General features: G+C 51.2%; 1 protein-coding gene across 2 annotated transcripts in view; it reads right to left on the bottom strand.

The window, feature by feature from the left end:
- ST6GAL2 (ST6 beta-galactoside alpha-2,6-sialyltransferase 2) overlaps positions 1 to 12,828 on the bottom strand; it is a 59,041-nt gene that overhangs the window by 25,354 nt on the left and 20,859 nt on the right. For both annotated transcript variants that reach the window (NM_001008668.2, XM_005212747.5), the window contains exon 2: positions 5,020 to 5,926. In NM_001008668.2, coding sequence (NP_001008668.2) covers positions 5,020 to 5,878 — 859 coding nt within the window. In that variant the 5' untranslated portion in view covers positions 5,879 to 5,926. The remainder of the gene's footprint in view (positions 1 to 5,019; positions 5,927 to 12,828) is intronic.

The following is a 12,828-nucleotide window of genomic DNA, read 5'->3' as shown; positions in this document are numbered from 1 at the left end:
AGAAATGCTTTCATTGTTATTTCCCATTTGGTCTTAAAAACACATGTACTTCAAAGACTGAAATATAATAAAACCAATCATTTTTACTGCTTCATCAAGGGCATCCATATTTGGAACTGGCACCCTTTCCTGTTACTGTTAAGCTTGGCAGCAAAGCATTCCATGAAGGCTAGTAACATTGGGTACCACTGCTTTGATCTGTTTTATCCACTGCTGCTCCTGCATCATCCTATTCAACTGCCAACAGCCAAAAGGACCTGTGAGTGCTATAATGGAAATAGTTCTCACCTTGTGAACCCCTGAAAGGGTCTCAGGGACTCCAAGTGCAAGGTCACAGACTCTATGAACTGCTGACCTGGGGCAAAAGTGGGGTGGCCTCCAGGCACTGAGAGGTAATCAGGGTGGGCACCAGGGCCAGAGGTAGGATGCTAGCACTCCTGGGCCAGTTCTCTCTCTAATCCAAGCCCCCTCAACACAGCCTCCATCTAGAGGTAAGGTGAACAAATGGAGGAGGCCAGGCACTGGGTGCATTTCTAATTGATTATGTAGAAACTTCAAATTAATCGATCACTGCAGCAAATGCCCCAGGTTTTAAAAGCTGGTGTTCTACACTGAAAGTGTTAGTTGCTCAGTCATGTCTGACTCTTTGCAACCCTATGGACTGTAACCCACCAGGCTTCTCTGTCCATGGGATTCTCCAGGCAAGAATACTGGAGTGGGTAGCCATTTCCTTCTCCAGGGGATTTTTCCCAACCCAGAGATCAAACTCTGGTCTCTTGTACTGTAGGTGGATTCTTTACCATCTAAGCCACCAGGGAAACCCTGTTCTACACTGAGGTGTGTTTTAAGCCTCAGAAGGACTTGACAAGGCACAGGGCACAGAAACGCAATCTAGCTTCACTCTTCTGGAAGTGGTATGAGTTCGAAGAGTTAAGAGGTCAATTTCGTGGAGGACATAGAGAGACAGGGACAGAGACTGAACCTCCTCCAGCTGTCAGGGAGCAGAAGGGACCAGGATGGGAGGGGGAGTGTGCAGAGGACGAGCAGAGTCCATCAGGCAGATCTTGCCTGGCTGTGCCTCTCCCAGATAATCGCCTTAAAAACTGAACTGTCCATTCACATTTAGAGGGAGAGGAACGGATCAGACAGGAGACAGGAGAAGAGAACATAGAGTCAGTCATTTCTGGAGGACACATTTCCAGGCAAGAGCCACTTCACGTTGACCTTGAGAACAGAGCCAGGCTCAGCACATCACTGAGGAAGATGAAAACCCTGCAGGGAGTGGCCGGCCAGAAGGCACAGCAGCATGAAATCCAGACCCAGCCCCGGTCGCTGCATTCCCAGAGCCCCCAACCCTTCCTGAGGGCAGGAATCTGTAGAGGGAGCCCACGCCCCAGTCTCCGGGGAACAGCCTGACAGAGACAGTTCTTCTTCCTCCCAAACCTGCCACTCAGGTCTTTCTCACCTCATTGTGACTTTCACAATGTGCTCGCTCCAATCTTGGCTCTGGAGCAATCTTTCCCTAATGAGACCCTGATCCATCACTTCTCCGCTTTAAGATTTCAGAGCTTTGCACCAGGAAGCCAGGGATGGAGTTGGAGTTTCTGAGACCCAGACTGGAGTTCAAACCTGGCTCCATCCTCTGTGTCTCTAGGTGCATCAGTTTCCTTTATCTACAAAATGGGAATAATCTTGTCTGTCACTTGGCATCACAAGGCTGGTTAACACAAAAGCATGGAGGATGGGAACTTCCCTGCAGTAACAGGGAAGACCCTACACATTGCTGTTGTTCAGTCACTAAGTCGTGTCCAACTCTTTGTGGCCCCATGGACTGCAGCTCTCCAGGCTTCCCTGTCCTTCACTATCTCTCGGAGTTTGCTCAGACTCATATCCATTAAGCCCGATGATGCCACCCAACTATACGTGGTACCTACTATTATGATCATTATGTGAAGTCTAACTTCTGGAGAATGACATGTGAGAGCATGGGGCTGACTTGCCACTAGTCCAGCTTATCTGTTGGCTCTCCACCCCCAGCCTCTTGTGCTCTCCCTCATCACCCACACACTGAACTGTTTTTCTCGTCCACCTGCTCAGCTGGCCTCAGACATCAGCCCTCGAGGGGTGGCCAGATTCCAAGTTCATCTCTTCCCTGTCTGTCTACGTGTCTCTCTGTCCTTCTAATTGTGAAGTGTCTCTTTATAGTCTGTCTTTCCCACCAGACAGCAGAAGATTTGAGGTTAGGGCTGGGCCTCATCCATCTTTCCATCACTAGTGGTGAGCACAGTGGCTGGTGAAGAGTTTGGGACCATGGTTGTTGAATGACTATATGACCTGCTCTCTTGCTTTTTAAAGCAATGGTAACAGGATGCCAAATTCCAAGTTCACCCAGGAAGATGTCCCCTCCCTGCAAGGCTTCTCTCCATCCTCCCATTTCCCACATGCTGGCCGGAATCTGAATTTCAAGGAACAGACTTGATCTCGCATTCCAGGCGATGCCTGTTAGCTTAGGGCAGACGTGTCTTGTCTAGAGCGTGCTTCCCCAGGATGGCTGCTAGTGAGCTCACAAATAATTATTATTTACAGAACAGGTGAAAAAAGATCATCTCATGACTCTAGCAATGAGTGTTCCATGTTTCCAAAACAGTTCACTTTGCTTTTCAGTAACATATTCAAAGTGGAGGTGTTTACAGCTGCTACACTGTTCTCAAAAACAATGACAAGGTATGCCTCAGTGCAACGGAATTGGGGAAACACTGTGGCACCGCAGCAGCCAGAAGAGGGAGCTGCTGAGGCAACCCCGGGGCATCCCTGGTTCCCTTGGGGAGGGGGCCCAGGGAGATTTTCTAGCTCTGCCCTCATAAGACCAGAACCTCCTGCAAGTCTTCTGATCTTCACTTAGCCAATTCACAAGTACAATAGATGCTTAGGGGTTAAGATGAGTTTAGTTAAACAGTACAGCATGCGCTATTGGTGGCTCAGATGGTAGAGAATCTGCCTGCAATGAGGGAGACGCGGGTTCAATCCCTGCGTCAGGAAGCTCCCCTGGAGAAGAGAACGGTTATCCACTCTTATATTCCTGCCTGGCGAATTCCATGGACAAGGAAGCCTGGTGGGCTACAGTCCATGGGGTTGCAGAGAGTCAGACACTACTGAGCCACTAACACAAAGCATGCCCAATTCCAAGCTTCCTGAAGAAACTGGCTCTGTGACTTTGTTCTCATCAAGAGAGGTGCTAACAACTGTGTATTTATAAGTGTGTGTACATTCAGTTCATGTCAGCACCTGGCATCATGAGGGCTGATGCTGAGATGCCAGCTTATGAAAATGAAAGGCTTCTTTCTTGTCTTTACAAATGGAATTGTGCTATATTATATACTCTTAAAAAGGCAGATACAAAACTGGATTCAAAGGAAACGAAGCAAAACAATAGAGAATTTTAAAAAATTTCCAAGTGTTGGTTCTTCACGTACCTTTCTACGATTCTAAACATGAACCTTTGTGTGAGCGCAGATGCTGTCAATTAAATCTGGTTGCCAGAAACTAAGAAAGATATAACTGACACATCGTGTTCCCCAGAAACATGGAATTCCCAGGGCCATTCACACTCTCTTCTGAATTCTGAACAGAAAAGAATTTATAAGACTCTGGTCAAATAGAAGAGAATTTATAAGACTCTGGTTGGGGATATTTACGCCCAAATAAAGAGTGAGGGAATTCTGCCTGATGGATGAAAGCAATGCAAACACACAGGTAGGAGGCAGTGGGGCTTAAAACAAAGCAAAAATAAAAAAAAACAAGAGCAAGTCGGCGCCTGCTTTAAAGCATGCTGGTTAAATTCCTCCTTCCGTGATTAATCATGTCCTGGGAACCAGAGGGAAGTGTGGCTTTACTTCACCCCAGGGGCCCCTGAGCCAGAGCTCCCTCCTAATTGGAAGCAGCCGCTCTGCTCAGCTTTGGCCGCAAGTTTCTGTGACACTCGGACAACGTGATTATGAGCCTGCTTAATGTCAGCACGGGGACACTGGGACTCCAGGCCGCAAGCCCAGGCTTGAGCTTTGTTTTTTTTCAACTTGTTAAGAATTTCAGATTCAGCCTCATTGCCGAGACCCTGTGGGAGTAGGTCTGGCTGTGCAGCCTGGTGATGGGGCATCAGCCACTCCTAGAGGACATGGAAAATGCCCCGGCCCCAGAGATGGCGATGACTCCTTTCTGTCCAGTGGGCAGTGACCCCTGCAGATTGCGTCCAGGGGGGCTGAGCTAACACCGTCCACCGTGAGGAGTTACAGGGGCGTGGTTTTACATCTGGCCTCGAGGCCAAGGCTGCGTCCAGTAGGCACTTGATTTCTTAGCACCTAGTACAGAAACCTGCCCAGAGGAGGGGCCACGTGTCTGCCTAAGGAGTGGAGGAGCTACCGGATCACCGGTGCTGCAGCTGGCTGGGCTGGTCACAAGGGTGTCGAGGGCCTGAAACTAGACTGCAGTTTCTTGAGAAGGGACTCTGCATCTAGATGTGGGAACCCTCCTCACTTGCCTGCTGCCAGCATGCCCCACAAATCTGGGGCTCCAGGCTGCAACAACAACCCTTACATGTATTTCCAGACAGCCTACCTGCCTGTCCAGTGGCCTTCAGGTTTCCCAGTCCCCATAAGGGCGGGGAGGAGGCCTTAAAATTAACCTTTCTCTCTACAGCAATGCAGGAGACACAGGAGATGCAGTTCGATCCCTGGAGAAGGGAATGACTACCCATTCCAGTATTCCAGTATTCCAGGAAGAATACCTATTCCAGTATTCTTGCTTGGGGAATCTGCTTGGGGACAGAGGAGCCTGGTGGCCTGCAGTCCATGGGGTCGGAAAGAGTCGGATATGACTTAGCGAATAAATAACAATAAAAGGAGACCTCTGCTGGATCCACCGGGGTTCATTCGGTCCCAGGGAAAGAAGACCCAAGACTCTCCAGAAACACAGTGTCAGACTGGCCGCCCTGGGGGTAGGGGTCGGGTGGCCTCGGGGACCCACCTATCTCCTCGCCCAGAGATGAGTTGAGGATGGCGCCTGCCGACGTGACCACGGCGCAGGTCCGGAGCCTGCGCGGGAGCAGCCGGCTGAGTGGCACCGGAGGGACCAGTGCGCGCCAGCCGAGTGCCGAGAAGGGCGGCTCAGTGCCGTCCAGGGTGCGCACCTGCACGCGGCCCCGCAACGCGCACAGCAGCTCGGTGCGGCTCCGCCCGGATGCGCGGCGCCCCCGGAAGCGCACGCCGTGCTTGTTGGCGCGCAGGTAGGCACCCATGGCCTTCTGCAGACGCGGGTGCAGCATGCGCGCCGACGCATCGCCCTTCCAGAGCCGTCGCAGCAAGGCCCGGGACATGGACGAGTACAGCCGCTCCCCGTCCTCGCCCCGCGCGCTCAGGCTTTGCCTCCGTGGCCCTCGCTTTGCCCGCCGTCCGGGGGCTGCGCGTGGCGGCCGAGCCCCCTCCGGGCCTGGGTCCCCAGGGAAGAGGCGCCCCGACGTGCCCGGAGCGGAGTCCTCCGGGGCAAAAGAGCTTAGGGACGTTCTCCCTGTCTGGACCGAAAGAAACTCTTGTTCACGTTCAAAGCCATCTCCGGCCCATGTCCGCAGGGGGCCAGATGGGAGTCCCCGGGGAGACCCCCGCCGCAAGTCCGCGCCCTCGGGCAGGCCCTCTGAGGCCCCCATAATGGCCCGCTGCCTCCCTTGTGCGGGCAGCAGCCTCCGGGTCTCCAGAAAGGAGAAGGAGCTGGGCGCAGGCTTGGCTGGGCTGCTGTCGGTGAAGTAGAGGAAGATCACCACAAAGAAGAGCCCCCATGCAAACACCCCGCAGAGCATTCCTTGTCTCCATTGCTTCAGGTGCGGTTTCATGGCAGGTCCACGGGGTTAGCGCCTGTGTCCTGAGATGGCGACCTGGACCTGAAAACAGAGGGTGTCACAGTGAGCCACGCACGAAAGCGCTGGGGACAGTCCATCCTAGAGGGTCTCTTGGGGCGGTTGGAAGGAGCATCAGAAACCAGGATGGCCTGGAGCTCCGGCTAAATTCAGCGCTCATACGCCCCCACTCTGAATGCCTACAGAACAAGAAGTCCCATCCCCTCAACCCAGGGTCTTGGGAGAAGGGAGGTGAGCTCGGTGTACCATGGAGAACTACCCAAGGCACCTTGGTGATGTGTCTGCCTGCCCACCATCACGACTGCTTAATTCTCCCCGCTGCCCCCTTCCCCGACCCCTCCCCACAGCTGGTTCCAGATTTCAGTTTAGTGAAGCTGGCAGCAGGGCTCAGTCCGGGTCGCCCTCTCTCGTCAGAACACTGGCTCAGAGCTCAGATCCTGTACAACAAAGGGCCAAGCGCTTCTAAGGGAAGCTTCCCCACAGTGCCCCAATGGTCCCTAGTAAGTGATGACCCAGCCACTGAGGCTGCAGGGGAAGGTTATGTTAGGGTGTCTGTGGACCTCAAAACACCCCCAGATGTTCACCCTCACCACCAGCCTCTGATAGAGTAAGATGGACAAATGTCGAAATTTTAAATAAGGGAGCAGATGAGGAGATGGGAGCAGATGAGGTTTTCATGCGAGGGCAAGGGGTTTACTTAGATAAGAACTGAAACCAAGTGGGCGATCCCTAGGTCAGTGTGGTCACCTGAGGAAGCTACACAGAGTCTCTTGTGGAAAAAATGATGTGCTAGGGTGAGAAACCCACACGCCTTATGGCCCTGTAGCTGATTACAGATGGACATGGGTCCTTCGCTCTCTTCCCATGGAGAGGTGGGTCTGGGTCTCTCCCATTTGAGCAGGGGGAGTGCTCTGACCAGTTACCAGTCTCAGGTCCAGCAGCTTCCATGTCCTGCCTTTAAAATGCTCACGAGGGAGGAAGTAGTCACCAGCAGAAGCAGACATCTCTCCACGGACTGAGAGATGCCCAGCTGAGCCCTGGCTGTCCAGTTGTCCCAGCCCACTACCATCCTGGACTCCAGCCCAGTGGAACGTTCAGATGATTCCAGTTCTGTCCAGCCTCTGGCGGCAGCTGCATGTAAGACCCCAAGCGGGAACCCAGTGGAGCCAGTTAACCCTCAGAACCAGGCATGATAAAGACACTGGTTTAAAGTGATAGAGGTTGCTCTTCTGAGCCACAGGTCTGGAGCTGATTCGTTACATCAGAAATGATCATTGGAACAGGCTCTGCTAGAAAAGCCAGATGAGAAGTTCCCCAGATGCCTCAACAGTCATGCACCCTTGAGACAAGTCCAGCCTCTCAGAGGGATTATGTGAAGAGCAACATTCACTGAAGTGTTTTTTAAGTTGTGGCTTCTTAAAAGCTGCTGTCTGCTTGACACATCAAAGCAAGGCTGTAGATTTCCTTCGCAGCCACACATCAAACCCACACACAGAGCATGGTCTCACCAAGCCAGACACACTCATGCCAGCGAACAAATGTACAAGAAATAGTGCCAGCAGTTAACTTGCTCTCTGTCAGACTCTGTGCTCACTTAACATGCTTCCTTCGTTATCTTATTTGGTCTTCCCAGCACCTGGTCAGGCTTCCCAGGTGGCGCTAGTGGTAAAGAATCCACCTGCCAATGAAGGAGACATAAGAGATGCAGGTTCAATCCCTGGGTTGGGAAGAGCCCCTGGAGGAGGAAATGGCAGCCCACTCCAGTATTCTTGCCTGGAAAATTCCATGGACAGAAGAGGCTGGGGGGCTACAGTCCATGGGGTTGCACAGAGTTGGACATGACTGAAACGACTTAGCACAATGCCTAGTTAAGTAGGAAACACTGCTGTGTCCATTTTATAGAGGAGGGGGTTGAAGCCCAGAGAGGTTAAGTAACTTGCCCAAAGCCACAGAGATAGCACGCAGTAGACAGCACCAAAAAAGCCACCTGCTTACACTTTTAATGCTAAGTTCTGACTCCATCTGATGGTACCAGATGAGGCTGTCTATTCTAAATACGCCAAACTGTGGGACTCTGAATACACATTTCCATTCCTGACCGTCTCGGCAATGTCCTGGTACTGGAAAAGCTTCTCAGGGACTCTTGAGGGACAGCCAACGAGCAGCGTCCCCAGACAGACACTGCCTGGGGACCACACTGAGCAGAAACTGCTAAATGATCTTCCCAAACCTGTCCACTCAGGAGCCCACGCTTCAAACTGTGATGCCCCAGACTGATGATCGAAAAGCTGTTTCCAGGATCTCAACATTTCTATTAGCAATCACAAAATTACCCTTAATAACAGTTATTCTGTGTTTCCTCCAGCTGAGCACCATGCCGCATTGCTCTGACACCAACCACCGCAGCTAGCAGGGCCCCCACGGGGAAAAGACTCAGTCCCACACGATGGCCCCACTTCAGACACCAGCCTGGAGCGGGCTCCCCAGGCCACTTGCACTTCTGGCAGTTTGGCTACTGATCTGGGGGCTCCCTTAAGTTTGAAGATTTGCTAAAGAGACTGGCAGAACTCAGGAAAGCACTAATATTAATACACACCAGTGATCACAGTCTCTGGGAAAGGGATACACAGAGTTTGAGGGGTGGGTGGGGGTAGTCCCAAGGGCAGAGGTTCCAGGCTCTCTATACCTGGGGTCTAGGAATGTCACATGAGCGACATGAATGTGTTGACCAATTACAAAGCTCCACTGAGCCCTGACCCGAGTTTAGTTGGGGTTTCACTAGGTGGACATCACTGACTGAATACTTGGCCATGTGACTGAATTCAAACTCCAGTTGCCTTCCCACCTCCAGAGGTCAGGCTGGCCCCAAACCCCCACCATCTCATCACTGGATTGGTCTTTCTGGTGATTGCCCCCATCCTGGAAGGTTCACCAAGACTGACCTCTTTAGCACAACAAAGACCCTCTTATAACTCAGGAGATTCCAACGGTTTTAGAAGCTCCATTTCTAGACCTGGGACAAAGACCAATTCTTTGTACTGCAGTAAGGCAGTAGTAGCTAATTTAAAAGGTAGTCTTTCTGCTCCTGGCTGGAAATCCTCATTACTGCTGGCTGCACTGGGAATAGCTTTGAGCTAATCCTGGCAGGTCACTAAAGAATAGGAAACAGAGGCTTCTTATTTCAGCATTCGCTTCAGAGTCAAAGTGAGGGGTGTGCACAGGGCTGGGGTTGGCAAAGCCTTGACTTCCTGAGGAGGAGCTGGGGGCCAGCACAACACCCAGCTGCCTCCATTCAGCAGGGTCAGGAGGCCATGGGAACTGAGCTGGCAGGGGACCTGCCACATCCCACGGCACACTCAGGGCATCACATGCACAGCCTGCTTTATATGGATATGCCTGACTCCCAGCAGAAGACTCGAGAAACCCTTTCCCTCATGGGGAGGTGAGAGATGTGAAAGGGAGGGATGTGATGAGAGGATGTCTCGGGACTCGAAAGGAGGAAAGGAGAAGCCCTGCAGGACGGACGGAGCTGCAAGGGGCCAGGACCCTGGGAGATGTGGGGTTCCCTCCACAGGTCTCTGGGAGGTGGAAGGGCAGGTCTGTGAGGCCTCGGACGTGGAGAAACGAACATCATCCCAAGGTACAGGATGACTTCTCATCAGGTGAGACTTCCGCGCCTGATGCTTGGTAATAACCTGAAGGCATGGGTTCGCTGCCTCCGCTCTGGGTGAGGCTTCAGCTGTTAATAAACTGCAGCTGTGCCTGCAGCCTCTGTCACTGCAAATCTCTGCTGCCAGTTAAGGAAACGTCCTCCAAAATGATGAAATCTCAAGGAGGTGCAGATCCTCTGCCAGCAACAGGCTGCAGAAATCATTACATGTGTCATGGTCCCAGTTATTGGTACTTTTGCAAAGATCCAGGACATAGAGGTGGAGGATGCTGTCAGAGTCAGAGCCCGGATCAGTTTTTGCCTTAAAATAACCATACAGCCTAATAGGGTTTCCCAGGTGGCTCAGTGGTAAACAGTCTGCCTGCCAATGCAGGAGATGTGGGTTCGACCCCCTGGGTCAGGGGTCGAATAGAAAATGGAATAGAAAATGGCAACCCACCCCAATATTCCTGCCTGGAGAAACCCATGGACAGAGAAGCCTGGTGGGCTATAGTCCACAGGGGTCTCAAAGACTTAGACATGACCGAGTAACTGAGCACATGGCCTAATAGGAAGAAATGTTGGATAAATGATAGAAAAAACATTTTTCTCCCGTTAGTATAGTACACCTGAAATGCTATGATGATACAGCTCAAATGGATAGTGTCTGTAACTCACTGATCTATTTCATCAGCAGCAGGGGGACATGAATGGCGCCAGGGACATACAAATAGAGGCTCATCATACAAATCATCGGTCCCCAGGCGGTGATGAAAAGGGGCTCCTTGATGGAGCACATGCAGCCTTTTCTGGGATGGTGTCTTTGACTGAGGCTGTTGAGGTCCTGCTGGCCAGGTGAGAAGCATGGCCTGTGCTGTGTGGATTTCTCTCTTTTCCTTTTAGGATTCCAACATCAGCACCTGGCCGTGCTAGGGCATAAGTTCCAATTGGGTGCTCTCTGCCTATTTCAACCAATTTTCTTCGTTCTCACCTTTTGCCTACTTTCTGTCGCCTTTGTAGCCAAGCTTCTAGGAAACGTAACATACGGACAAGGATTAGAGACAAAACAAAAAAGTGACCCACCGCGAGAAATCATGTTGATGCTTCTACCTGCTATGGAATTCTGATGCCCAAATCTTATATGCTAATTCTCAGAGAAATGAGTCCCATTTCCACATGGATGTTTTTCAAGAGCACAGAGTATTCAAATGCTCCCTCAAGTCATTCAGAAAGAAATCACATTCTCAAAAAGGCACAATTTGTGATAAGTTGTCTGATGAAATTATGCAATGTAAGCACCGGCACAGACCAACACCACGATGCAGCTGAGGACTGCGTACATTTGTGCTCAGTCACTTCAGTCGTGCCCAGCTCTTTGTAACTCTATGGACTGTAGCCCACCAAGCTCCTCTGTCCATGGGATTCTCCAGCAGCTGAGGGAGCTGAGGGTTAATACCATCTTATTAAGGCTAAAGAGAAATTAGGGCTTCCCTGGTGGCTCAGTGGTAAAGAACCCACCTACAAATGTAGGAGATGTGGGTTTGATCCCTGGGTCAGGAAAATCTCCTGGAGAAGGAAATGGCAACTACTCCAGTATTCTTGCCTGGAGAATCCCATGGACAGAGGAGCCTGGCGGGCTACAGTCCATGGGGTTGCAAGAGGAGGACACAACTCAGTGATTAAACAATGACAACAATGAAAGAAAAGTTAGTTCTGGGCTTTGCTTCTTGAATACTGTCCTACCTACCCCCTGAGGTTGACAAGCTTGATTGCTGGTTTTCTTGAATGGAGAGTGTCTTTTCTTTTTCTTTTTTTTTTTAACACACACACTGATGGATGTGTCTGCCCCAACTGCCATTCGGCCAGGTTTTCTCTTGGCTTAAGAAACTCTTGTGCCCTTTTGTGTGTGTGTGTTGTTGTCTAAAACCTAAGTATTTGTTTTAACACTGAGATAATAATAAAGAAGATGTAGTGTATGAGCTACAGTGAGGCACTCGTGCATCTTAACAGCCTTCAGGAGTCATTTTCTTTCAAGAATCATTTTTCTAAAATTAGCTATCATCACATCTTCAAGGAAACACTCAGCCTGCCAAGCACAGGAGGGGGCTGCCCTGGAGGCAGTGCTGCTGTCTCTCCAGCACCTCAGGCCTTCCCTTCACAAAGGACCGCTTTCGTTTTTCATTGTTTATAAATGTGAGGAATCCTCAAGGCCAGTAACTGTCCACTCCTTAGGGCATCCTCTATCCATTTCAGCCCATTCGTAGGCTAATGTCCGAAGAATAGAAAGGAAAAGGTCAGCCAGGTCAAGCAGAACTGGTGGGAGGAGAGCCCCTTCTCTGTCTCCCTCTTAACCAGCAGGAGGGCAATTCATCCTCAGAAGGAAGGGCACCCCACTGCTGGCGGCTTCTGGTCAGTGACCCCAGGCCCTCAAAAGGGTGCGGCAGTCCCGGATGGGAGGAAGGATGCTACTGGGGCTGGACCACGGAGGGCGCTCGCTGGGCAAATGTGTAAGTTACAAACCTTAGCACCAGGCTTCCTCTCAGGGCAAAATGTGGCAGCTGGGGCAATGTCAGAGCGGAAAAGCGTGAGCCATTTGACGTCCTATGAGCAGCTCCCAGAAAAGGAGACCTGTGTTGTGGGGTCACGTTAGGTCAGGCGGGGGCAGGGTGGATTATGAACAGCAGATGTCAGGGGGGTGGACCAGACCAGCATCACTCGCTGCTATCAACAGGTGCCCCCACAAACCACTATATCTATACTGTCTCATTTTAATTCTTCATTCTCAGTTTTACCAACTCCAGTATTCTTACCTGGGAAATCCCATGGACAAAGGAGCCTGGCGGGCTACAGTCCATGGGGCTGCAAAGAATCGGACACAACTGAGTGACTGAACACACACAATGTTTATAACAAATTCCTCTTTGCTAAGTCACTTCAGTTGTGTCCAACTCTGTGCGACCCCATAGATGGCAGCCCACCAGGCTCCCCTGTCCCTGGGATTCTCCAGGCAAGAACGCTGGAGTGGGTTGCCATTTCCTTCTCCAATGTGTGAAAGGGAAGTCACTCAGTTGTGTCTGACCCTCAGTGACCCCATGGACTGCAGCCCACCAGGCTCCTCCATCCATGGGATTTTCCAGGCAAGAGTACTGGAGTGGTAATGCCATCACCTTCTCCAACAAACTCCTTACAAACATTATTAATCTCATTTGGCTCTGAATGGTTCCCTTTCTCTACACCATTTCAGAGTCCCATCTTTTTCTATTATATCTCAAAGCTG

Source organism: Bos taurus, chromosome 11 (assembly GCF_002263795.3).
Source record: "Bos taurus isolate L1 Dominette 01449 registration number 42190680 breed Hereford chromosome 11, ARS-UCD2.0, whole genome shotgun sequence".
In the NCBI taxonomy this organism is placed as follows: Eukaryota; Metazoa; Chordata; class Mammalia; order Artiodactyla; family Bovidae; genus Bos; species Bos taurus.
Note: the sequence above shows the minus strand (reverse complement) of the source record. Positions and strands in the feature narration are given on the sequence as shown.